A 25,028-nucleotide genomic window follows, 5' to 3' on the forward strand; every position below is an offset into this window, starting at 1 on the left:
CTCTATACATAGAATCTGTAGTTTGCCATCAGCCGATTTAGTCACTTAAGCTGCACTGATGACGCGGATGTGAGTCGGTCCTGTGTATGTCTAACACAGAGGATCGCCTGAATATTGATCACATTTAAATTTATTAACTTTAGAGGGGATTGATATCATGGTTATCGTGTGTGTTAGAGACACACAGGACCCACTTTCAGCCAAGTATTTAGTTCAGCTAAACAGACAGAATGCTCATTGCAAATTATACAGATTCTACTTATAGGAAAATACAAAGAAGCTCCATCAAAAATTATGTTTTGTTTTTCTGATCGAGACACATTAAGGATACAAAGAAACTAACACACAGGATTACCAGAATATATCAATCACCTCTAAAGTTAACAAGTTTAAATGTGAAAAATATTATGGTGATCCTCTGTGTTAGACACAGTATCCACACTCAGATGCGTCGTCTATGCAGCTGAACTGACGGAATCGGCTCATAGCAAACGACACAGATTCTACGTATAAAGAATATATAAAAGCTGTATTGGAAAAACTAAAACAATATTAGCAAAAGTCAATTCAAAAAAAGTAAAAAAAAAAAAAAAAATATCAAAAACAATGAATAAAATTGAATTTTTTTTTCTTCCAAAAACCACTCCCCACCCTTGGTAAGGCACCTCAAATTGTAATAATGGTTCATACTGCATTCGTTAGTGGCCACTGCCTCTGGTTTAACTCCCACAAATCAGGGACATTCGCCTCAAACTTTCACAGCAGAAGAATTGACACTTCAGCACTCATTTGTAAGGTGGCAAAATATATCTCATACAATAGTAATAGCTAGGGAGAAGCCTTAAAAGCAGAGCTGCACATTAACAGCATAGTGTGATATGAAAACGAATCTCTTAAGGGCAGGTTCACACACACAGTTTTGGTGCAGTTATTAGCTGGGTTTTTTGTGTTTTTTTTTTTAACTCAAACCGGAACTGGATGCAAAAGGAAGCAAAGGTATAAAGAAAAGACTGATGCATTTCCTTTCTTATAGGTGTTCACTCCTGTGTTTGGCAAATACAAAAAAAACAAAAAAACTGCATGCGTGATCCTGGTCTACACAGACATTTCCAAGAACTTAAAAGCAGAGAGACATCAAATGGAATATCAAAAAGCAACCAGTAACAATGAAACATTGACGGTGAAGTAGAAAATAAGTTTTAACCAATGTTAATTCTCACCTTAGTGATGCTTAAAACGACATCTATGGAAGTGGAAAGTTGAGATACAGAGCCAGTCACCTCACATCCAACAACTTCTGGCAGTGTTAATGTGACGGGTATGCCTAGCATAGCGGCTTCTGATTCTATTCCTCCAACACCTTGAGAAATAAATATTGGTGATACAGGCAGTCTATAGAAAGTCAGGTCTTATCATGGTTCTATATAATGGCTCTATTATTGCAGGCAGTGAACTAATGGTGTGTATTCATGTGTATTGCTGTAAAAAAAAAAAAATTGCCCCAGATTTCTTCTATTTTTGCTAATTTGTCAAATTTTAAATGTTTCAGATCATCCAACTAATTTTAATATAAAATAAAGACAACACGAGTAAACACAAAATGCAGCTTTTAACCCCTTCCCGCTCCTTGACGTACTATTACGTCATGGCAGCTGTATCGTTCGCGCTCCATGACGTAATAGTACGTCACGGGAGTAACGGCCGTCCTCCCGACACATACAGGAGCTGTGACGCTGCTGTCTTGTTCAGCAGCTGTCACAGCTCCTACAGCGGGGACCGATCGCTGTGTCCCCGCCGATTAACCCCTTAAAAGCCGCGTTCTATAGAGATCGCGGCTTTTTAGGGGTTAAGCTGCCATCGCCGGCCTGCTACGCGATAGCGGCTGGCGATGGTGACTATGGCAACCGGACCCCAAACAATGGCGTCCGGCTATGCCATAGACGGAAGCCTAGTGGGTCCTGACAACGTCAGGACCCACTATGCTTGCTGTCAGTGAGTAGCTGACAGTTCTAATACACTGCACTACGCATGTAGTGCAGTGTATTAGAATTGCGATCAGGGCCTCCTGCCCTCAAGTCCCCTAGTGGGACAAAGTACTAAAGTAAAAAAAAAGTTAAAAAAAGGTGTAAAAATAAGAAAATAAAAGATTTAAAAGTAATAAAAGTAAAAATCCCCCCTTTTCCCTTATCAGTCCTTTATTATTAATAAAAATATATAAACAAACAAATAAACTATACATAATTGGTATCGCCGCGTCCGTAACGGCCTGAACTACAAAACTATTTCGTTATTTATCCCGCACGATGAACGCCGTAAAATAAAATAATAATAAACCGTACCACAATCACAATTCTTTGGTCACTTCACCTCCCAAAAAATGGAATAAAAAGAGATCAAAAAGTCGCATGTACCTAAAAATGGTCCTGATCGAAACTACAGTTCGTTACGCAAAAAATAAGTCCTCGCACGGCTTTATTGTTTGAAAAATAAAAACGTTCTGGCTCTTAGAATAAGGCAACACAAAAAGTGAATGATTGTTTACAAAACGTATTTTATTGTGCAAACGCCATAAGACATAAAAAAAAACTATAAACATCTGGTATCGCCGTAATCGTTTCGCCCCGCAGAATAAAGTGAATATTTTATTTATAGCGCACGGTGAACGCTGTAAAAAATAAATAAAAAAACAATAGTACAATTGCTGTTTTTTAGTCACCACGCCACCTAAAAATAGAATAAAAACTGATCAAAAAGCCGCATGCACCCCAAGAAAACTACAATGGATTCCTCAAGGGGTCTAGTTTCCAAATTGGGGTCACTTTTGGGGGGTTCCCAATGTTTTGGCACCACAAGACCTCTTCAAACCGGACATGGTGCCTAATAAAAGAGGCCTCAAAATCCACTAGGTGCTCCTTTGCTTCGGAGGCCGGTGCTTCAGCCCATTACCGCACTAGGGCCACATGTGGGATATTTCTAAAAACTGCAGAATCTGGGCAATACGTATTAATTTGCGTTTCTCTGATAAATCCTTTTGTGTTATAAAAAAAATGGTATAAAGAGGATTTTCTGACAAAAAAAAAAAATGTAAATTTCACCTCTACTTTGCTCTAAATTTTTGTGAAACACCTAAAGGGTTCAAAAACTTTCTAAATGCTGTTGTGAGGGGTCTAGTTTCTAAAATGGGGTATTTCATAGGGTTTCTAATATATGGGCCCCTCAAAGCAACTTCAGAACTGAACTGGAACCTAAAAAAATAAATAAATGAGGCAATACTTCGCTTCTTACATTATACTGATAATGAGCCGTGCCCACCTCGAGATGACCCCAGTTTTGACCGTTTGTATAAACGGAGACCCCTATTAGACCGTTTCAGTGCCCGGTTTTCCCAGCATACACCCCCGAGAAGTGTATTTCTATTGATGAGTCCCTGGTACATTTTAAAGGGAGGGTTCAATTCCGCCAGTACCTGCTGGGTAAGAGGGCAAGGTATGGCGTGAAGGTGTATAAGCTGTGAGAGTGCATCAGGGTATACCTACAGGTTTAGGATATATGAAGGAAAGGCCACCCCCAAACCAGACTGCATCCTGGACTACAATAGGTACATGGGAGGGATGGACTTGTAAGATAAAGCCCTGAAGCCCTACAGCGCCATGCGGTGTGGTATAAGAAGCTGGCCGTGCACATCATACAGATGGCTTTGTACAATGCGTACGTGCTACGTCGATGTGCAGGCCAGACGGGAGCTTTCCTGGAATTTCAAGAGGTGATTATCAAGAACCTAATCTTTAGGGACCAAGAAGGGGGGGCACCCAGTACTTCTGGAAGCGGGGCCACACGCATCGTACCAGGGCGGCAACACTTTCCAGGGGAAGTTCCCCAAACTGGCAAGAAGGGAAAAAGTCAAAAGAGGTGCAAAGTCTGCTATAAGAGGGCGATAAGGGATGACACAACATATCAATGTGACACGTGTCCCGAATAACCAGAGCTCTGTATGAAAGAGTGTTTTAAAATTTATCATACATCCCTTGGTTTATAATTTACCCCAGTTTTACTTACCCTGATGCCCTCCGCACAGCTTATCCCCCCTCGTCTTTCCCCTCTGAGCCCTGCTGTGTGCCCAGGCAGCTGATAACAGCCACATGTAGGGTATTGCCATACCCGGGAGAACCCACATTACAGTTTATGGGGTGTAGGTCTCCGGTCAAAATGCTCACTACACCTCTAGATGAATGCCTTAAGGGTGTAGTTTTTAAAACGGGGTCACTTCTTGCGGGTTTCAACTGTACTGGTACCTCAGGTGCTTCTGCATACATGACTTCACACTAGAAAATCCCCAGTAGGCCAAATGGTGGTCCTTTCCTTCTGAGCCCTCCCATGGGCCCAAACGGCAGTTTATCACAACAAATGGGGTACTGCCGCACTCAGAACAAATTGCGCAACAGAATGGGGTATTTTGTTTCTTGTGAAAATAAGAATTTTTGAGCTAAAATGACATATTATTGGAAAAAATATATATTTATTTAATTCCCAGCCCAATTCAAATAAGTTCTGTGAAGAAACTATGGGGTCTAAATGGTCACATTACCCATAAATGAATTCCTTGAGGGGTGTAGTTTCCAAAATGGGGTCATTTGTGATTGGTTTCTATTGCTTTGATAGCTCTGGGGCTCTGCAAATGCGACATGGCAGCCGAAAACCAATCCAGCAAAATCTGGACTCCAAAGAACACACAGTGCTCCTTCCCTTCTGAGGCCTCCCATGGGCCCAAAACGGCAGTTTATTGCCACAAATGGGGTATTGCTGCACTCAGGAGAAATTGGGCAACAAAATTGAGCATTTTGTTCCCTGTGAAAATAAGAAATTTTGATAAAAAATTACATCTTATTGGAAAAAATGTCATTTTTTTAATGTCACAGCCCAATTGAAATAGGTGCTGTGAAAAAACTGTGTGCTCATAATGCTAACAACAACCATAAATTAATTCCTTGAGGGGTGTAGTTTCCAAAATGGGGTCACTTTTGGTGGGTTTCCATTGCTTTGATACCCCTGAGGCTCTGCAAATGCGACATGGCACCCGAAAACCAATCCAGCAAAATCTGGACTCCAACAAACATATAGCGCTCCTTTCCTTCTGAGCCCTCCCATGGGCCCAAACGGCAGTTTATCACCACAAATGGGGTATTGCCACACTAAGGACAAATTGGGCAACCAAATGGGGTATTTTGTTCCCTGTGAAAATAAGAAATTTTGATCACAAATGACATTTTATAGGGAAAAATGACATTTTTTTCATTTCACAGCCCAATTCAAATTCGTGCTGTGAAAAAACTGTGCGTTCAAAATGGTCACAACAACCATAAATGAATTCCTTGAGGGGTGTAGTTTCCAAAATGGGGTCACTTTTGGGGGATTCCTACTGTTTTGGCACCTCAACACCTCTTCAAACCCGGCATGCTGCCTAAAATATATTCTAATAAAAAAGAGGACTCAAAATGCACTAGGTGCTTCTTTGCTTCTAGGGCTTGTGTTTTAGTCCGCGAGCGCAGTAGGGCCACATGTGGGACATTTCTAAAAACTGCAGAATCTGGACAATACATATTTAGTAGTGTTTCTCTGGTAAAACCTTCCGTGTTACAGAAAAAAAAAAATGAATAAAATTGAAGTTCCGCAAGAAAAATGAAATTTGCAAAGTTCACCTCCACTTTGCTTTAATTCCTGTGAAATGCCTGAAGGGTTAAAAAACTTTCTAAATGCTGTTTTGAATACTTTGAGGGGTCTAGTTTTTAAAATGGGGTGTTTTATCAGGGTTTCTAATACATAGGCCCCTCAAAGCCACTTCAGAACTCAAGAGGTACCTTAAATAAAAGGCATTTGACATTTTCTTAAAAATATGATAAATTGCTGTTTATGTTCTAAGCCTTGTAACGTCCAAGAAAAATAAAAGAATGTTCAAAAAACGATGCCAATCTAAAGTAGACATATGGGAAATGTGAACTAGTGACTATTGTGGGTGGTATAACCGTCTGTTTTACAAGCAGATGCATTTAAATTCTGAAAAATGCAATTTTTTCTAAATTTTCTCTAATATTTGCAATTTTTCACCAATAAACACTGAATATATCGACCAAATTTTACCACGAACATGAAGCCCAATGTGTCACGAGAAAACAATCTCAGAATCGCTTGGGTAGGTTTAAGTATTCCCACGTTATTACCACATAAAGTGAAATATGTCAGATTTGAAAAATGGGCTCTGAGCCTTAAGGCCAAAACTAGGCTGCGTCCTTAAGGGGTTAAAGGATCATTTAATTTATTTAGGATAAAGACTTATTCAAAACCTATATCACCCATGTGAAAAAGTAATTGCCCCCCTAAACCTAATAACTGGTGGTGACACCCTTGGCAGGAACAACTGGAATGAAACGTTTGCAATAACTCACAATGAGTTATTTACAATGCTGTAGAGGAATTTTGGCCAGCTCTTCTTTGCATAATGTTTTCAGGGTTTTTAAGCATGAACTGCCCGTTTAACCCCTTCCCGACATCCGCCGTATCTACGGCGCACGCCGGGTGGGGGAGTATGGAGCAGGCTCACGGGCTGAGACCGCTCCATAGAGCGAGTGTGTCAGCTGTGTGTTACAGCCGACACTTCTGGGTAACGAGCACGACCCCGTTAAATGCAGCTTTCAATTACGATCGCGCCATTTAAATTACTAAAAACGGGGGGCGACCCCCTGTAACGTCCCAACGGCCCCCCCCCCCCGCGGCGAGATCGGGGGGAGCCGTTGGTTGGCACGGCTGCCTGGGGGCCTGACGAAGTCCCCCAGGTCCGCCATCTTTGTACTCCTATGAAGCTCTGCCTCCAGCAGGGCTTCATAAGAGACTGTCAGAAACGGGATATACTGCAATACATTAGTATTGCAGTATATCATACAAGCGATCTAACGATCGCTGGTTAAAGTCCCCTAGGGGGACAAGAAAAAAAAAAAGTAAAAATAAAAAAATTTCAAAATTAAAAGCTCAAAAAACCCTTTTTTTCCCCAATTTTTTATGTAAAAAAGCCAACATAACTGGTATCGACGCCTCCGTAAAAGTCTGAACTATTACAATATATCATTTAGTCCGCACAGTGAACGACGTAAAAAATAAAACGTTAAAAACATCAGAATTGCTGTTTTTTGGTCCCTTCTCCCACAAAAAATTAAATAAAAAGTCACTAAAAAGTCTCACGAACCCCAAAATGGTACCAATATAAACTACAGCTCGCCCCGCAAAAAATAAGCCCTCACACGGCTAAATCAACAGAAAAATAAAAACGTTAGGCTCTCAGAATGTGGCGACAAAACTCAAATTTTATTTTTAACAATCAGTTTTTTCCTTGTAAAAGTAGTAAAACAAAGAAAACTATATAAATTTAGTATCGCTGTAATCGTATTAAACCGTAGAATAAAGTTAACATGCCATTTTTACCATACGGTGAACGCCGTAAAAACAAAACCACCCAAAATGTTGAGGAATCAGGTTTTCCTATTTTTTTTTCTCGTTTCCCTCTACATTATATGGTACAAAAAATGGTGCTGTGAAAATCTACAACTCATCCCGCAAAAAACAAGCCCTCATATGCCAATATTGATGGAAAAATAAAAAAGTTATGCCTTTTAAAGGTGGGGAGGAAAAAACAAAACTGAAAATACGAAAAATGGCTGCGGCGGTAAGGGGTTAAAGAGGCTCTGTCACCAGTTTATAAATGCCTTATCCCCTACCTAATCTAAATAGGCACTGTAATGTAGAGAAGTGTTTTTTATTTTAAAAAACAATAATTTTTTTAGCAAGTTATGAACAATTCTAGATTTATGCTAATTAGTTTCTTAACCCTTTAAAGGGAACGTCTCGCTAGAAAATTAATTTCTTTTTTGTTAAACAATTAGTATATAAATGATTAAACATTGTTCTAATTTTTTCACGAGTCAGGAAATATTATAAATTAGATTCTAATTTATAACATTTCCCTGTGCTGTCACTAGAGGGAGCAATTCCCAAAATTGCAGCATTGGCATGTGGTAAAGCAATCACATTGCTTTATGCTGCAAAATTTGAGAAAACACACTCGCTCTAGCGTCCTCAAACAATCCCCCCTCCTTTATCCTGGCTAGCGTCATGAGAAAGGAGGGGACTGAATGTACAAACCTCCTACACTGTGCGTCGCCATTTTTTGAGCTAACACACAGTGTAGTAGGCTTACATACAGTGGTAATCACACACTAAAACACGAACAAACACAGAAATAACTTACATGCTCCTGCCGCCGCCCCCTCTGGTCCGTCCGCTCCCTCCGCTTGCTTCAGAACACGTCCGGAAGTAGTCATCTTACTGTCCGGCCGCGGCTTCCGGTCCACAAGAAAATGGCGCCGGATGTCGCTCGGCCGAAGACCTTCCATGTGGACTGTGTGGGAGCGGCGCATGCGCCGCTCCCACACAGACGGCGTACAGCATAGTGAATGGAACGGCTCCCGTTCGCATTCTCTATGGGGATGTACAGTGAAGGAAATAAGTATTTGATCCCTTGCTGATTTTGTAAGTTTGCCCACTGTCAAAGACATGAACAGTCTAGAATTTTTAGGCTAGGTTAATTTTACCAGTGAGAGATAGATTATATTTAACAAAAAACAGAAAAATCACATTGTCAAAATTATATATATTTATTTGCATTGTGCACAGAGAAATAAGTATTTGATCCCTTTGGCAAACAAGACTTAATACTTAGTGGCAAAACCCTTGTTGGCAAGCACAGCAGTCAGACGTTTTTTGTAGTTGATGAGGTTTGCACACATGTTAGATGGAATTTTGGCCCACTCCTCTTTGCAGATCATTTGTAAATCATTAAGATTTCGAGGCTGTCGCTTGGCAACTCGGATCTTCAGCTCCCTCCATAAGTTTTCGATGGGATTAAGGTCTGGAGACTGGCTAGGCCACTCCATAACCTTAATGTGCTTCTTTTTGGGCCACTCCTTTGTTGCCTTAGCTGTATGTTTCGGGTCATTGTCGTGCTGGAAGACCCAGCCACGAGCCATTTTTAATGTCCTGGTGGAGGGAAGGAGGTTGTCTCTCAGGATTTGACGGTACATGGCTCCATCCATTCTCCCATTGATGCAGTGAAGTAGTCCTGTGCCCTTAGCAGAGAAACACCCCCAAAACATAATGTTTCCACCTCCATGCTTGACAGTGGGGACGGTGTTCTTTGGGTCATAGGCAGCATTTCTCTTCCTCCAAACACGGCGAGTTGAGTTAATGACAAAGAGCTCAATTTTAGTCTCATCTGACCACAGCACCTTCTCCCAATCACTCTCAGAATCATCCAGATGTTCATTTGCAAACTTCAGACGGGCCTGTACATGTGCCTTCTTGAGCAGGGGGACCTTGCGGGCACTGCAGGATTTTAATCCATTACGGTGTAATGTGTTACCAATGGTTTTCTTGGTGACTGTGGTCCCAGTTGTCTTGAGATCATTAACAAGTTCCCCCCGTGTAGTTTTCGGCTGAGCTCTCACCTTCCTCAGGATCAAGGATACCCCACGAGGTGAGATTTTGCATGGAGTCCCAGATCGATGTCGATTGACCGTCATTTTATATGTCTTCCATTTTCTTACTATTGCACCAACAGTTGTCTCCTTCTCACCCAGCGTCTTAGGCCCCATGCACACAACCGTGCCCGCAATCACGGCCCGCGATTGCGGTCACGGCCGGCCACTGACTGACAGCCGCATTTTCGGGCCATGCTCCCATACAAAGTATGGCAGCACGGCCCGCAAAATGCGAAAGAACGGACATGTTCCATAATTCCCGGAACATTTCCACAGCACTGACACCCTTCCGTAGTGCTACGGAAAGATGTCAGTGTTCAATGAAAGTGAACGGCACCGTTTTTGCGGACCGCAATTGTGGTCCGCAAAAACGGAGGTTTTTTGCGGTCGTGTGCATGGGGCCTTACTTATGGTTTTGCAGCCCATTCCAGCCTTGTGCAGGTCTAAGATCTTGTCCCTGACATCCTTAGAAAGCTCTTTGGTCTTGCCCATGTTGAAGAGGTTAGAGTCAGACTGATTAACCCCTTCCCCTTGTACGTCATGGAAAGCATTGACTTCCCGCAAAATGCCGTACATGTACGTCGAATGTTTGGCACCGGCTCAGAAGCTGAGTCGGTGCCATCATCACCGGATCTCAGCTGTATCTTACAGCTGACATCCGACTGTAACGGCGGGGACCGAAATTAGCTTCGATCCCCGCCATTAACCCCTTAAGTGCAGCGCTCAAACGCGATCGCTGCACTTAAGGTGTTTGCAGCTCATCGGAGCCCCAGCAATGAAATTGCCGGGGTTCCGGTGGCTGCAATGGCAACCGGAGGCCTAATACTGGCCTCCCGGTCTGCCTAGCACCGAAGCCGGTCAAGATCCGCCCGGCGGCGGAGCCTGATCGGCTTCCGTAGCTGCCGGCAAGATGGCGCCGGGTCAGGAGCTGATCCGGCGTCATCAGCGGTGGATGTCAGCTGTACTGTACAGCTGACATCCACCTGTAACGGCAGGAACCGGAGCTAGCTCCGATCCCTGCCATTAACCCCTTCGATGCAGCAATCGAAAGCGATTGCTGCATCGTAGCGGTTACTAGCAGATCGCCAGCCCTGACAGGCAATCGGGACTGGCGACTGCTGTTATGGCAACAGGAGACACAATGGTCTCCTGCTCTGCCATTACGGAAGCCTATTAGGCCCCGCCGGGAGGCGAAGCCTAATCGGCTTGCTGTCAGTGAATGACTGACAGATCTAATACATTGCACTACATAGGTAGTGCAATGTATTAGAAAAAAATAAATCTGACCGTTGGACCTTCAAGTCCCCTAGTGGGACTTGAAGAAAAGTGTAAAAAAAAGTATAAAAAAGTGCAAAAAATAAAAGTTTGAAAACAATAAAAGTTTCAAGTAATCAAATAAAACACAATCCCCCTTTTACTCTTATCAAGTCCTTTATTATTGAAAAATAATAATAAACCATATGTATTTGGTATCGCCACGACCGTAACGACCTGAGGTATCAAAATATTGTATTATTTATTGCACGCGGTGAACAGCGTAAAAAAAAACGTAAAAAACGTTACCAGAGTTTATGTTTTTTAGTCACTTTACCCTACAAATATTAGAATAAAAAGTGATCAAAAAGTCGCACGTATCCAAAAATGGTACCTATAAAAACTATAGCTCGTCTCGCAAAAAACAAGCCCTCATACACCTCCGTCGACAAAAAAATTAAAACGTTATGGTTCTCACAACTTTGCGACAGAATAAAAATACATTCTTTTTACAAAAGTAATTTTATTGTGAAAAAAGTTGTAAAACATAAAAAAATGCTATAAATTAGGTATCGCCAGAATCGTACTGACCCACAGAATAAAGTTAACATGTAGTTTATAACGCATGGTGAACGCTGTATAAAAAAAACGAAAAAAGCTGTGCCAGAATTGCATTTTTTTGTTTACCTGGCATCCCAAAAAATAGGATAAAAGGTGATATTATACCAGGACAACACTTCCCAGCAAAATTCCCCAAACTACAAAGGTGCGGAGTGTGGACCAAAAGGGGGATAAGAAATGACACCATTTATCAGTGCGACACTGGCCTGTGCGGAAAGGATTGCTTCACAGCGTAACACACATCTATGGATTATTTTATTTTTTTCATACCACCTGACTATGCCCCTTATATACTCCGCCCCGCTTACATGTACCCCCACATTATAAAACACCAGCAATACTCAAACAAATATAGTACCAAGCAAAATCCGCTCTCCAAAAGCCAAATGGTGCTCCCTCGGCTCTGAACCCTACAGCGTGCCCAAACAGCAGTTTCCTTCAACATATATGGCATCGTCATACCCGCGAGAACCCTTTTAACAATTTTTGGGGTGTGTGTCTCCAGTGTCATAAGCTTGGCATGACATATTTGCCACTGAATGGCATATCTAGGGAAAAATATAAATTTTTAATTTGCACCATCCGCAGTGCATTCATTTATGGAAAAGACCTGTTGGGTGAAAATCCTCACTACACCTCTTAATAAATGCCTTGAGGGGTGCAGTTTCCATAATGGGGTCACTTCTCAGGGGTCTCTTTTTATTATTTCACATCTGAGCCTCTGCAGTTGTGAACCAATACTTTGTAAATCGCCAAATTAGGCCTCCACTCCGCATGGTACTCTTCACTCCTGAGCCCTGTCATATGTCCAGGCAAAAGATTAGGGCCACATGTAGGGTGTTTCTAAAACCGGGAAACACCGCATAATAATTAGAGGGATGTCTTGTTATGGTGGCACAAGCCGGGCACCACATATTGGCATATCTATGGAAGAAAATCCCATTTTCACTCTGCAACATCGAGTGAACACTAATTTCTACAAAACACCTGCAGGGTTAAAATGCTTACTACACCCCTTGGTAAATGCATTGAGGGGTGTCGTTTCCAAAATGGGGTCACTTCTGGGGGGTTTCCACTGTTTTGGGCCCACAGGCGCCCAGAAACCAAACCAGCAACATCTGCACTCCAAATGGCGGTCCTTTCCTTCTGAGCCCTGCCGTTTGCCCAAACAGCAGTTTATGACCACATATGGGGTATTGCCGTACTCGGGAGAAATTGCTTTACAAATTTTGGGTTCTTTTTTTCCTTTATTTGTTGAGAAAATGAAAAAATTTGCACTAAAGCTACGTCTTATTGAAGAAAAAGGACTGTTTTTATTTTCACTGCCTAATTCTAATAAATTCTATGAAACGTCTGTGGGGTCAAAATGCTCACTACGCCCCTAGATGAATTCCTCAAGAGGTGTAGTTTCCTAAAGGGAGTCCCTTTTTGGGCGTTTTCATTGTTTTGTCCCCTCAGGGGCTTTGCAAATGTGACATGGCCTCCGCAAACCATTCCTGCTAAATGTGATCTCAAAAAGCCAAATAGTGCCGTTTCCCTTCTAAGCCCTGCCGTGTGTCCAAACAGCCGTTTATTACCACATGTGGGGTATTGTTTTACTCGGGAGAAATTGCTTTACAAATTTTGTGGTGCTTTTTTTCCTTCAGTCCTTCTGGAAATGAGAAAAAATTAGCTAAACCTAGATTTTTTTTGAAAAAATGTAGATTATTATTTTCAGGGCCTACTTCCAATATTTTCTGCAAAAAAACTGTGGGGTCAAATCGCTCACTATACCCCTAGATAATTTCCTCAATGGGTGTAGTCTCCAAAATGGGGTCACTTGTGGGGGGTTTCCACTGTTTTGTCCCCTCAGGGGCTTTGTAAATGTGACATCGCCTCTCAAACCATTCCTGCTAAATTTGAGCTCCAAAAGCCAAACGGCGCTCTTTCCCTTCTAAGCCCTGCCGTGTGTCCAAATATCCATTTATTACCACATGTGGGGTAGTGTTTTACTCGGGAGAAATTGCTTTACAAATTTTGCGATGCTTTTTCTCCTTTAATCCTTGTGGAAATGAGAAAAAAAATCGCTAAACCTACATTTTCTTTGAAGAAATGTTGATTTTAATTTTCACGGCCTACTTCCAATAATTTCTGTAAAAAACCTGTGCGGTCAAAATGCTCACTACACCCCTAGATAATTTCCTTGAGGTGTCTAGTTTCCCAGATGGGGTCACTTTTGGGGGATTTTCACTGTTTTGGCACCGCAAGAGCCCTTCAAACCTGACATGGTGCCTAAAATATATTCTAACAAAAATAAGGCCCCAAAATCCACTAGGTGCTCCTTTGCTTCTGAGGCCGGTGCTTCAGTCCAGTAGCACGCTACGGCCACATGTGGGATATTTGCTAAAACTGCATAAACTGGGCAACAAATATTGAGTTGCATTTCTCTGGTAAAACCTTCTGTGTTATAAAAAAAAATTGTATTAAAAATTTATTTCTGCAAAAAAAATATGAAATTTGTAAATTTCACCTCTACTTTGCTTTAATTCCTGTGAAATGTTTAAAGGGTTAAGACATTTTCTAAATGCTGTTTTGAATACTTTGAGGGGTGAAGTTTTTAAAATGGGGTGACTTTTTGGGGGTTTCTAATATATAAGGCCCTCAAAACCACTTCACAACTGAACTGGCCCCTGTAAAAATAGCCTTTTGAAATTTTCTTGAAAATGTGAGAAATTGCTGCTAAAGTTCTAAGCCTTGTGAGGTCATAGAAAAATAAAAGGATGTTCAAAAAACGATGCCAATCTAAAGTAGACATATGGGGGATGTTAATTAGCAACAATTTTGTGTGGTATAACTGCCTGTCTTACAAGCAGATACATTTAAATTGAGAAAAATGCTAATTTTTGCAATTTTTCACTATATTTTCGTGTTTTTCACAATTAAATACTGAATGTATCGACCAAATTTTACCACTATCTTAAAGTCCAATGTGTCAAGAGAAAACAATCTCAGAATCGCCCGGATAGGTGAAAGCATTTCAACGTTATTACCACATAAAGTGAAACTTGTCAGATTTGAAAAATGAGGCTCTGTCAGGAAGGTCAAAAGTGGCTAAAGAGGGAAGGGGTTAATTGAGTCTGGACAGGAGTCTTTTATACAGGTGACCATTTAAGACAGCTGTCTTTAATGCAGGCACCAAGTTGATTTGGAGCGTGTAACTGGTCTGGAGGAGGCTGAACTCTTAATGGTTGGTAGGGGATCAAATACTTCTTTCTCTGTGCACAATGCAAATAAATATATATAATTTTGACAATGTGATTTTCTGTTTTTTTTTCTTTTTTATATATATATATATATATATATATATATATATATATATATATATAATCTCTCTCACTGGTAAAATTAACCTAGCCTAAAAATTCTAGACTGTTCATGTCTTTGACAGTGGGCAAACTTACAAAATCAGCAAGGGATCAAATACTTATTTCTTTCACTGTATGTGCCGTATTCCATCTCTGTATGTGTCGTTAATCGACACATACAGAAATGAAAAAAAAAAAAAAAAAAATGGCAGCCCCCATAGAGAAGAACAAGTTAGAAAAAAAAAAAAAAAAGTAACACAAAACACAAATAATTTTTTTTTTAATAAAACACTAAAAGCAAATGGATATAAAAAATTTTTTTGCGACACCCTTCCTTTAATGACCAGCCTATTTTAAAGAGGCTCTGTCACCAGATTATCAAATCCCTATCTCCTATTGCATGCGATCGGCGCTGCAATGTAGATAACAGTAACATTTTTTTTTTTTTTATTTTTTTTTTAAACTATCATTTTTGGCCAAGTTAAGAGCAATTTTATATTTATGCAAATGAGCCTTTCTAATGGACATCTGGGCGTGTCTACTTGTTTTACTAGCTGGGCGTTGTGAATAGAAGTGTATGTCAGCATCATATGTCAGCATCATACACTTCTCTTCACAACGCCCAGCTAGTAAAACAAGTAAACACGCCCAGATGTTACAAACACAATACACGCCCAGTTGTCCATTAGAAAGGCTCATTTGCATAAATATAAAATTGCTCATAACTTGGCCAAAAATGACCGTTTAAAAAAAAACCAAAAACAAACGTTACTGTTATCTGCATTGCAGCGCCGATCACATGCAATAGGAGATAGGGATTTGATAATCTGGTGACAGAGCCTCTTTAAACCTTCATGACCACGGTATTTTTTAAAATGTATCCATCGTCACATTCCAAGAGCTATGAGTTTTTACTTTTGAGTCGACATAGCTGTAAAAGGTCTTGTTTTTTGCGGGACAAGTTGTATTTTTTAATAGCACAATTTTGGGGTACATATTTATTGATTAACAACTTTTTTTTTGTGGGGGGGGGATAGAAAACCCCCCAGAAATTGCCACTTTTTTGCGTCCTAAATCTACGCCGTTTACCGTGTGGTATAAATAACAACTTTATTCAGCGGGTTGTTACGATTGCAACGATACCACATTTATATAGATTTTGTGTGTTTTACTACTTTTACACAGTAAAAACACTTTTTTTTTCTTTATTTGTTTTTGTGTCTCCATATTTGAAGAGCCATCACTTTTATTGTTCCGCCGATGCTGTTGTATGAGGGCTTTTTTTTTTTGAGGGACGACTTTAGTTTTTATTGGTACCATTTTGGAGTAGATGGGACTTATTGATCACTTTTTAATCACATTTTTTTTAAGGCAGGATTCACAGAGAACAGCAAATTTTCCACTGTATTTTTTATGGCGTTTACCAGGCGGGAATCGCGAGATCACGCTGTGCTGTGTTTGTAAGTCCCACAGAAACTTTACCGAAGTGTCGAGAATGATGAATAGACATCACATCCTGGCTGGAGGTGATGTCTATTCACTCTCAAGACACTTCAGTAAAGTTACTGTGGGTGTATGTGAGATCACGCTGTGAGGAGTACAAATGGACATGAATGGAGAGAAGTGTATGACACGGATTGGTCGCTGATTGGTCAGCGTCATATACTTCTTTACAACGCCCACTTGGTCAAAAGTTAAAAAACGCCCAGTTGGGCATTAAGAAACTAATTAGCATAAATTTAAAATTGTTCATAACTTGGTAAAAAATGATCGTTTTTCAAAATAAAAACCACGGTTATCTACATTACAGCGCCGATCAGATTATGTAGGAGATAGGGCATTTATAATCTGGTGACAGAGCCTCTAAGGTCTTGCCACAGCATCTCAATGGGATTTAAGTCCGTACTTTGACTCGGCCACTCAAACCTTAATTTTGTTGCTTTTGAGCCATTCAGAGGTGGACTTGCTTGTGTGCTTTGGATCACTGTCCTGCTGCATAAACTAACTGCGCTTAAGCTTTAGGTCACAAACTGACAGGCGGACATGGAGAGCAGAATTTAAGGTTTCACCAATTATAAGGTCATCCAGGTCCTGAAGCTCCAGACCATCACACTACCACCACGTTTTACTGTTGGTATTCTCTTCTAATGGTGGAATGCAGTGTGAAAGGCCCTTTACACTGGCCAATTATGGGGCAAACGAGCGTTCACAAAACAGGGCAACCATTAGGCGATGAACGAGCAAACGCTCGCTCGTTCAGCAGCTGATCGTATAGTTTTAAGTACTGAAACTATTAACGCTATTGGCAGCACATCTCCCTGTGTAAACAGGGAGACGCGATGAAGACATGATAATAATGTATGGGGACGAGCAATCGAAGTAACAGTCCCCATACTAGTTACTTTTGAAAGGAGCAAATGAGCGCCGATCAACGAGCTCTTGATACCTTGGAAGATTTTTTTTTTTTATTCTTGGCATTTTCTGTTGTAAGGCACGTGGTGTGATGAATTTTTAACCTCCATGTGCCTCACATTAATCCCAATTAACCCCATCATGTACCTCAGAGTCATAATAGGCAACATTGGGTTAATGTGTGAGGTACATTACGGGGTTAATTACTATTAATGTGAGGCACATAAGGTTCAAAATTCATAATATTATGTGCCTCACGTTAAGAAGTGAAATAGCAGTTTTTTTGTTGTTTTTTTTAACAGCGTCCCATTGGCATGTCAGTTCTCTGCTTTGTATTACTGGTTACACTAAGCTGCTGCTATGGAAAAAAACTAAAGTAGGAAGTGTGAATACAACCAGATAAATTTGAAAATGATTGTTTATTATCTATACAGCAAATGCTAACTTTCACAGAAATAAGATTACAAATTAAACATTTCACTTTAATAAATTAAAAAGCAAAATGTAAGATGATTAAAAAGCCACAAACCAGAAGCTGAAGTCCCATTATTAAACGAAATCCCACAAAGTTTTAGAAATATAAGTTTGTATCATGTAGTAGCCAGATCACTACTTGTGTGATCAACAGACAGAAGAGGAGCACAACAAGCCCTATACCATATTTCAGGATGAATTATGGATGTGAAGTTAACTTATAGGGCCAGTAATAAGTTCCGTAGTGCTGGGGCAAATTATTTACATTGCATGGGCAATTCTGCAATCTCCCTAAGGGTATATTCACACGGCAACGCCAATTACGTCTGAAATTACGGAGCTGTTTTCAGGCGAAACCAGCTCCTGAATTTCAGGCGTAATTGCAATCACGTTTTTCGCGGCATCCATTATGGACGTAATTGGAGCTGTTTTTCAATGGAGTCAATGAAAAATGGCTCCAATTACGTCCCAAGAAGTGACATGCACTTCGTTGAGGCAATCGTCTTTTTACGCGCAATCTTTTGACAGCGGCGCGTAAAAAAAAAAAAAAAGGCGGAGCGTAAAATGCCTGAATTACGTCCGTAAATAGGGCGTGTGCACATACCCTAATAGTGAATACATTTTCCCATATGTGCTCTCCTTCAATACATTTCTTTATATGTGCGACTACTGAATAGAAACGTATCCGACATATAAGACATATGGCCGTATCAGTACAATCATTCATTCAACAAGATGGTCATCAAATTTAACTCACCTAAGCCCAAGATTCCAAGGCCATTCACCATAGTAGTGTGAGAATCAGTACCAAGAACACTATCTGGATATAAGAAGTCTTTTTCCTCCATAACTAATCTGGACAGATACTCCAAATTCACCTGATGCACAGTTCCAGTTTCCGGAGGAATCACAGTGACATTCTTGAAAGCCTTCGAACACCACTAATAAAAATAAAGCGATTAATTGCTGCATTAAATAAAAAGTCCATGAAAAGCACTTCATCATAGCAAAAGGATCTCTCCAGTAACAAATAAAAAAAAGATAGTTCTGTGCTCGAAGCATTTCACCTGACCAAAATAAACAAACACTCAGAAGTCCCTTTAGTCCTCGTATTAATCTACACGCACACTATAGCTGCGACATCATATGTGCGGTAATTCTACTTTTATTCTAATTATTGCTCGAGTCTCTAAAATTTGAATGCATGAGGGTACAGTATTCTTGGTGGCTCAATAGACCAATATAATAACTGCAGCCAGATATAATAACACATACAGGTATTAAGTATTCATGTGCTAATCAGACTATTTGTTCATTTATGTGTAAGTGTGAAAGCAAAAGGTAGTATCTCAAGTGCAGCCACACTGTGGTCAAAGACCCGAAGCCGTGTGCAGTTTTTCTGTAAGCAGACGTTTTAATTGCTGCAATCCACAGTACAACCGCATTCTGTTTCTATGTTTGACCACATTAGCTTCTACGTGTGTCTTAGGGTATGTTCACACGAGGTTATTAAGTCCGTAATTGACGGACGTATTTCGGCCGCAAGTACCGGACCGAACACAGTGCAAGGAGCCGGGCTCCTAGCATCATAGTTATGTACGACGCTAGGAGTCCCTGCCTCGCTGCCGGACAACTGTCCAGTACTGAAAACATGATTACAGTACGGGACAGTTGTCCGGCAGCGAGGCAGGGACTCCTAGCATCGTACATAAGTATGATGCTAGGAGCCCGGCTCCCTGCAGTGTGTTCGGTCCGGTACTTGCGGCCGAAATACGTCCGTCAACTACGGACGTAATGACCTCGTGTGAACATACCCTTTCCCTAAGTATACTATCACAAGCACTGCTTTTTAAATCTTGCCAAATTACTGCAGATATACTATTATAGTGAGCAAGATTTAAAATATTTATTTCTAGGTTTACGATGACATTTTATGTCCGCAATGATCATCCTATGATGATCTAAGTCCGGTTCAGAAGAACCATGGGGGATCGGAGCAGTGCAGCTGTAACATGGACTCTAAAATGTGTCCATATTACTGCTAAGGGACAGCAACCTTAAAAGGGTTAGGATTCATTCACATGACAGGGAAAAATGGCAGTGCGACGGCCGTCACATGGCCATTTTCAGAAGGATGTAGTTTTATGGCTGTATTTAAAAATGGGACGTCCTATTTCTGGCTGTATACACACACCCAACTGTCCCCATAAGACTCAATAGATCAGTTTTTAACAGCCGTTTTCAGGAATACATCCTTGTGGCTGCCATTAAGAATTAATCCGGGCGTTTACAAGTGGACTCCCTGGGCACAGAGCTACTTTAAGCGCTGAGCTTGGGGAAGCCCTATACGTCACGGTCCATGTATGGACAGTGATGTCAAGAGTTTCAACTAAGGAGACCCCGGCCAGAGCATAGCAAAGCTCTCTGCCCAGGACTCCGGTCTTGTGAAAGCCCTTGACGTCACTGTCCATATATGGACAGTGACATTAAGAGCTTTGAGATGCGGTGGAATCCCCGGCCGGAGCGTTGCCGACACACAGGTCGGGCATTCTAGCATCTCAAAGCCCAAATCATCATTATATATTGCCGCATGCGTGGCAATAGCTACAGGGGCACCGCGTGCGTGGCAATAGCTACAGGGGCGTTGATGTTTTCAGGGGGTTGGGACAAAAAAAAAACCCTGACAAATGAAATCTATCCATTATTATTTTTTTTTTTAAAGGCTATGAAAAACAGATGGCAAACAGAGAACAGGCAATTAAAAACGGTCAGACAGACTTGAAATGGATGAAAATTTGGAGACACTGATGGAAAATGGCCATGAAAAACTGACGATCATTTTTTTTAAAGGTAATTTTTTTTTTCACGGTTGTGTGCATAAAACGTTGCTGCTGTCTTGCATTGCAGCTCCATTGGAGAAAATTGGTCTGAGCCACACACACACACTGCTGTTTTTGGAAAAAAACAGCCATGTTTTTCTAATCTTGGCAACCCCTTGACTAGGTAACCAGCCCTTTATTTTTAAAATTACCTTAAAAAACTGAAGCCTTTCTTTATTCCGGTTAAATTCAATCTCAAGACTTTTCAGTGCAGCTTCTGGTCTATAAATAGGGAAAGAACAAAATGCAAGAAAATGTGGTCTCTATATAGGACAATGAATTAATAGAAAAAAAACAAAAACAAAAAAGCCATTTAGTATAAATACATAGAGGGGTCTTACTCTGGAATAGGTTGCAAATGGAAAGGACATAACATTGGGGTGTTCTCAATCTGTTCACGAGAGTTCATGCTTGAGGTTTCCAAATCGCAGGCTCCCTTGCAGCTACTTTGTCCTCTACATTGGGATTTAGTACCTGCTGATTTAGCTGCTGAGAGTTTGGACGCTGGTCTGTGTGAATCAATGGAGATTGCGGTGGGAAACGTCTGCGCTGCACTGCGGTGAGAAAGATTCATGTGGATAGTACTCCATTTCATATACTTAACAGAATTTATAAAACCGGATTTACAAATAATACATTATATGTTGCATCGAGGTTTGCTGGTTATCAATAAAGATACACAGATGGTATGGAGTCTTACAGGCAATGCTCCACAGGAAAAAACGAATAAATATGCGGGTTAGTGAGTGTCCAAGAGAAAAAACAACCAACCTCTAGTGCCTCCTACTGGAGGGAGAATAACTAACTTTCATTTTTCTTCCAAAGAAGCACCAGCTGTGCCTCTTAAATGAAAACCAGCATCCGCCAAGAACTACGTGAATGGCCTCTCACCTAGCACCCTGCACTGTACGGACGAGGAGCAAAAACCCTGAAACCGCTGCCTACAGATGGGTTTCTCTTCATTTTGGAGTAGACTCTGGATTGGTTAAAATCCCTAGTCCTGTTAAAAGGCTCTTTTACGGGTCAGACAAACTTACAGGGACCTCCAGTTGGTGGTACTAGATATATTTCTCCCCCGGAAGAGTGAAAACAAACTTTAAAAAGAATACAATTATTTTTGCCTCGGTCTTTAACCCCTTAACGACCGGCGTATAGTGTTTTTACGTTGGCTGTTCAGGGTAGTTCTTTTGAAGCGCTGCCTTTTCACGTCGGCACTTCAGAAGAACTTTCCCCGCATTGTGCGGGGTGCTTCTGAAGCCCGGGCTGTTAGTAACAGCCTCGGGCTTCAGGGCAACGATCGGAGACCACTAGCAGTGAAATCCGATCATGTTTAACCCCTCAGATACGGTGCTCATTAGCGAGCGCCGCATCTGAGTGATTTTAGGGGTAGGGGGCTCCCCCTCTCATCCCACTGGCATCCCCGCGTGCATCACGGGGTGCAGATGGTTTCTATGGCAGCCTGGGAGCCTAACAAAGGCCCCCAGGTCTGCCTTTAGTGATTGCCTGTTCGGCTATGCCAGAGGCATGACCTAACAGGTGCCTGTCACTTTTACACGGACCGGCAATAATACACTGCAATATAGAAGTATTGCAGTGTATTATAATAGCGATCAAAAGTTTGCACAGTAAAGTCCCCCAGTGGGACTAAAAGTAAATTTAAAAAAAAAAAAAAAAAGAAGTTAAATAAATTGTGAAATAAATAAAATGTCTCAAGTAAAAAATAAATAAATAAAAACCCCCACTTTTACCCCTTACAAAATACTTTATGGAAAAAAGTTAAGTTACTCATATTTGGTATCGCCGCGTCCGTAACGAACCCAACTATAAAACGATTACATTATTTAACCCGCACAGTAAACGTCATAAAAAATATAATAAAAAACTATGCCAGAATTGCTGCTCTCTGTTCATCCTGCATTCAAATGAATTTGATAAAAAAGTGATCAAACCATCGCATCTACTTCAAAATGGTACCAATAAAAACTACAAGTCGTCGCACAAAAAAAAAAAGCCACGTACAGTTGCATCGGTCAAAAAATAAAAGTTATGGCTCTTAAAATATGGCGACACAAAACCAAATAATTTTGAAAAAAAATTGTTTTTTACTGTGTAAAAGTAGGAAAAGATAAAAAAAAAAATCCATATAAATTTGTTATCGCCGCAATCGTAACAACTCGCTGAATAAACTTATGTTATTTACACCACAGGGTAAATGGTGTAAAATTAAGACGCAAAAAAAATGGCGAAATATCTGGGTTTTTTTCCAGTACCCCACTAAAAAAAGTTAATCAATAAATTATATCTACCCCAAAATGGTGCGATTATAAAATATAACTGTCCTTATACAGCTGCGTCGACACAAAAATCAAGTTATAGATCTTTGAATGAGACTATGGAAAAAAAAAAAATTACAAAATTGCTCGGTAATTAAGGTTTAAAATACCTTCAGTATTAAGGGGTTAAAGGGATTGTCCAGTTATTTATTTTTATACTTCTCTGTAGAATAAGAAATCAGTTTTCTCCTATACATGTATTAGAAATTCTGCTCACATAACTTTCTTATAGTGCATGAGGCCCCTGTCACAGTGGAATGGTATAGCCCACAGATTAGTCCTGTGCAATGAATCCACAGGATAACTGAATATGACTAAACATGGAGTCAGTCATGTGACCACAACACACACACATCATGTGACCCCTAGCATTCAGTTAACAGGGTTACATGATGTGTTGGGGCCTTAGAGGACACATCCATGGACTATAGACTCTTCTGTGGACTATGCCATTTATTTTTTTTTAGACATAGGCAACTGCACAGATCTACAGATTTCTAATACACTTGTTTCTTTATTCTGCTATCCTTCTTATGATTTCCTATTCTATAAATTTAAAAGAAAATGTAAAAAGTGGACCACCACTAAGAATTTTGCGGAATTCTTTGTACTAGGTGGGGCTGTAATTGTCATTTCCCAACAGGACAAGTTATGTAGTGCAAATAATAGCAAAATGCTAATTTTAAGCAAGACGTTGGGAAGCACTTATAAGTTGGATTTTGTGAACTCATCGCAGAATTTTTTCCTAGTTTGCTTCATTGGAGTAAACATGCCATAGGTATAGACCCTACCATTAGGCGGCAGACACTTACAACAAAAGGAAAAACATTTCAACGTCTCTGTAATTAAAACATACATAATTCCCACACTTTGGTGCTATTCTCACTTATGATTTTCAGATATATTTTGGTTGGAAAAACACTTCAAATATAGTAGAACATTTTTGATGGATAAAGGGTTTCCTACAGGCAAAACTGGTTCCCGGTATACTTCCCTTCTAAATTCCGGTTGTCACGGCTACATCAAGTGACTGACGCTGGCTACTGAGGTGATGCACAATCCATAGTGACAAAAGTATGACATCTAATTACGCAGAGATGTCTTCGTACCTACATGGAGTGCATGCAAAGCTCATTTATCCACACTGAAAATAAAATACCATTTAGTAAAATCCAGCTGCAAAGAATGATCAGCAACGAGGTCTGTTGGACAGGCTGGATTCACCAGTTTTGGATCTCGGTCAAGTTTCTTCACGGCATCTCTCATTGCAGCAAAGTCAACCATTGCAGGAATGCCACTACAATAAGAAAAAAAAAAATATATATATATATATATATATATATATATATATATATATATATATATAGCATATTTCATAAACTGTTTTTACAGACAAAACACTGAAGGATTAAGATGAACAACCCAAATTACTACAAGGGTTCCCAAGGAGTTAATCGTGTCAACCCCTTTAATGTCTGGGTCATGAATTGGTGTGTTATATACAACGGTCATTATCTGAACAATATTTGAGATGTACAGTGCCTTGCAAAAGTGTTCAGCCCCTTGGTGCTTTTCAAGTTTAGTTGCATTACAACCTGTAATTAAAATGGATTTTATATAATGGACCTGACTAGGGATGTCACGATACCAGAATTTGGACTTTGATACCGATACTTAGTTTAGTATTGCGATTTCGATACTTTGCCAACAGTAATAAAAAATAAAAAAGTTCTTCCATTTTCCGATGTGAGGCGCCTGGTGTGATGATGAATTTAACCTCCACGTGCCTCACATTAATAGTAATTAACCCCATCATGTGTCTCAGTCATAATGGGTTAATGTGTAAGGTACATGATGGGGTTAATTATTATTAATGTGAGGCACATGGAGGTTAAATTCTTCACACCTCACATTAATAAGTGATAGCAAGCAGTGTTTATTTTTTTACAGCGCACACATCATAAATGACGAAAAAATAAAAATTGTTGTGCAGGTTATTACGGCCGCGCCAATACTGAATATGTGTATATTTTATGTATTGAGACTTATTTTAATGTTTATTGTAAAAAAGGTGTATGTGTATTTTTTTTAATTTAACATTCCTTTGTTTTTACTTTATTTTTTAAACTT

The 25,028-nt window shown here is 40.3% G+C and overlaps 1 protein-coding gene across 1 annotated transcript in view; it reads right to left on the bottom strand.

Annotated features, from left to right (window-relative positions):
- Nucleotides 1-25,028, bottom strand: part of IREB2 (iron responsive element binding protein 2) — a 95,970-nt gene that overhangs the window by 40,743 nt on the left and 30,199 nt on the right. The window contains exons 5-9 of the mRNA XM_075857654.1: nucleotides 24,058-24,195; nucleotides 20,907-21,119; nucleotides 20,718-20,787; nucleotides 18,444-18,627; nucleotides 1,221-1,360 (exon numbers count right to left, since the gene is read on the bottom strand). Of these exons, the coding sequence (XP_075713769.1) occupies nucleotides 1,221-1,360; nucleotides 18,444-18,627; nucleotides 20,718-20,787; nucleotides 20,907-21,119; nucleotides 24,058-24,195 (745 nt within the window). The remainder of the gene's footprint in view (nucleotides 1-1,220; nucleotides 1,361-18,443; nucleotides 18,628-20,717; nucleotides 20,788-20,906; nucleotides 21,120-24,057; nucleotides 24,196-25,028) is intronic.

Source organism: Rhinoderma darwinii, chromosome 3, assembly GCF_050947455.1.
Source record: "Rhinoderma darwinii isolate aRhiDar2 chromosome 3, aRhiDar2.hap1, whole genome shotgun sequence".
NCBI classification, from domain to species: domain Eukaryota; kingdom Metazoa; phylum Chordata; class Amphibia; order Anura; family Rhinodermatidae; genus Rhinoderma; species Rhinoderma darwinii.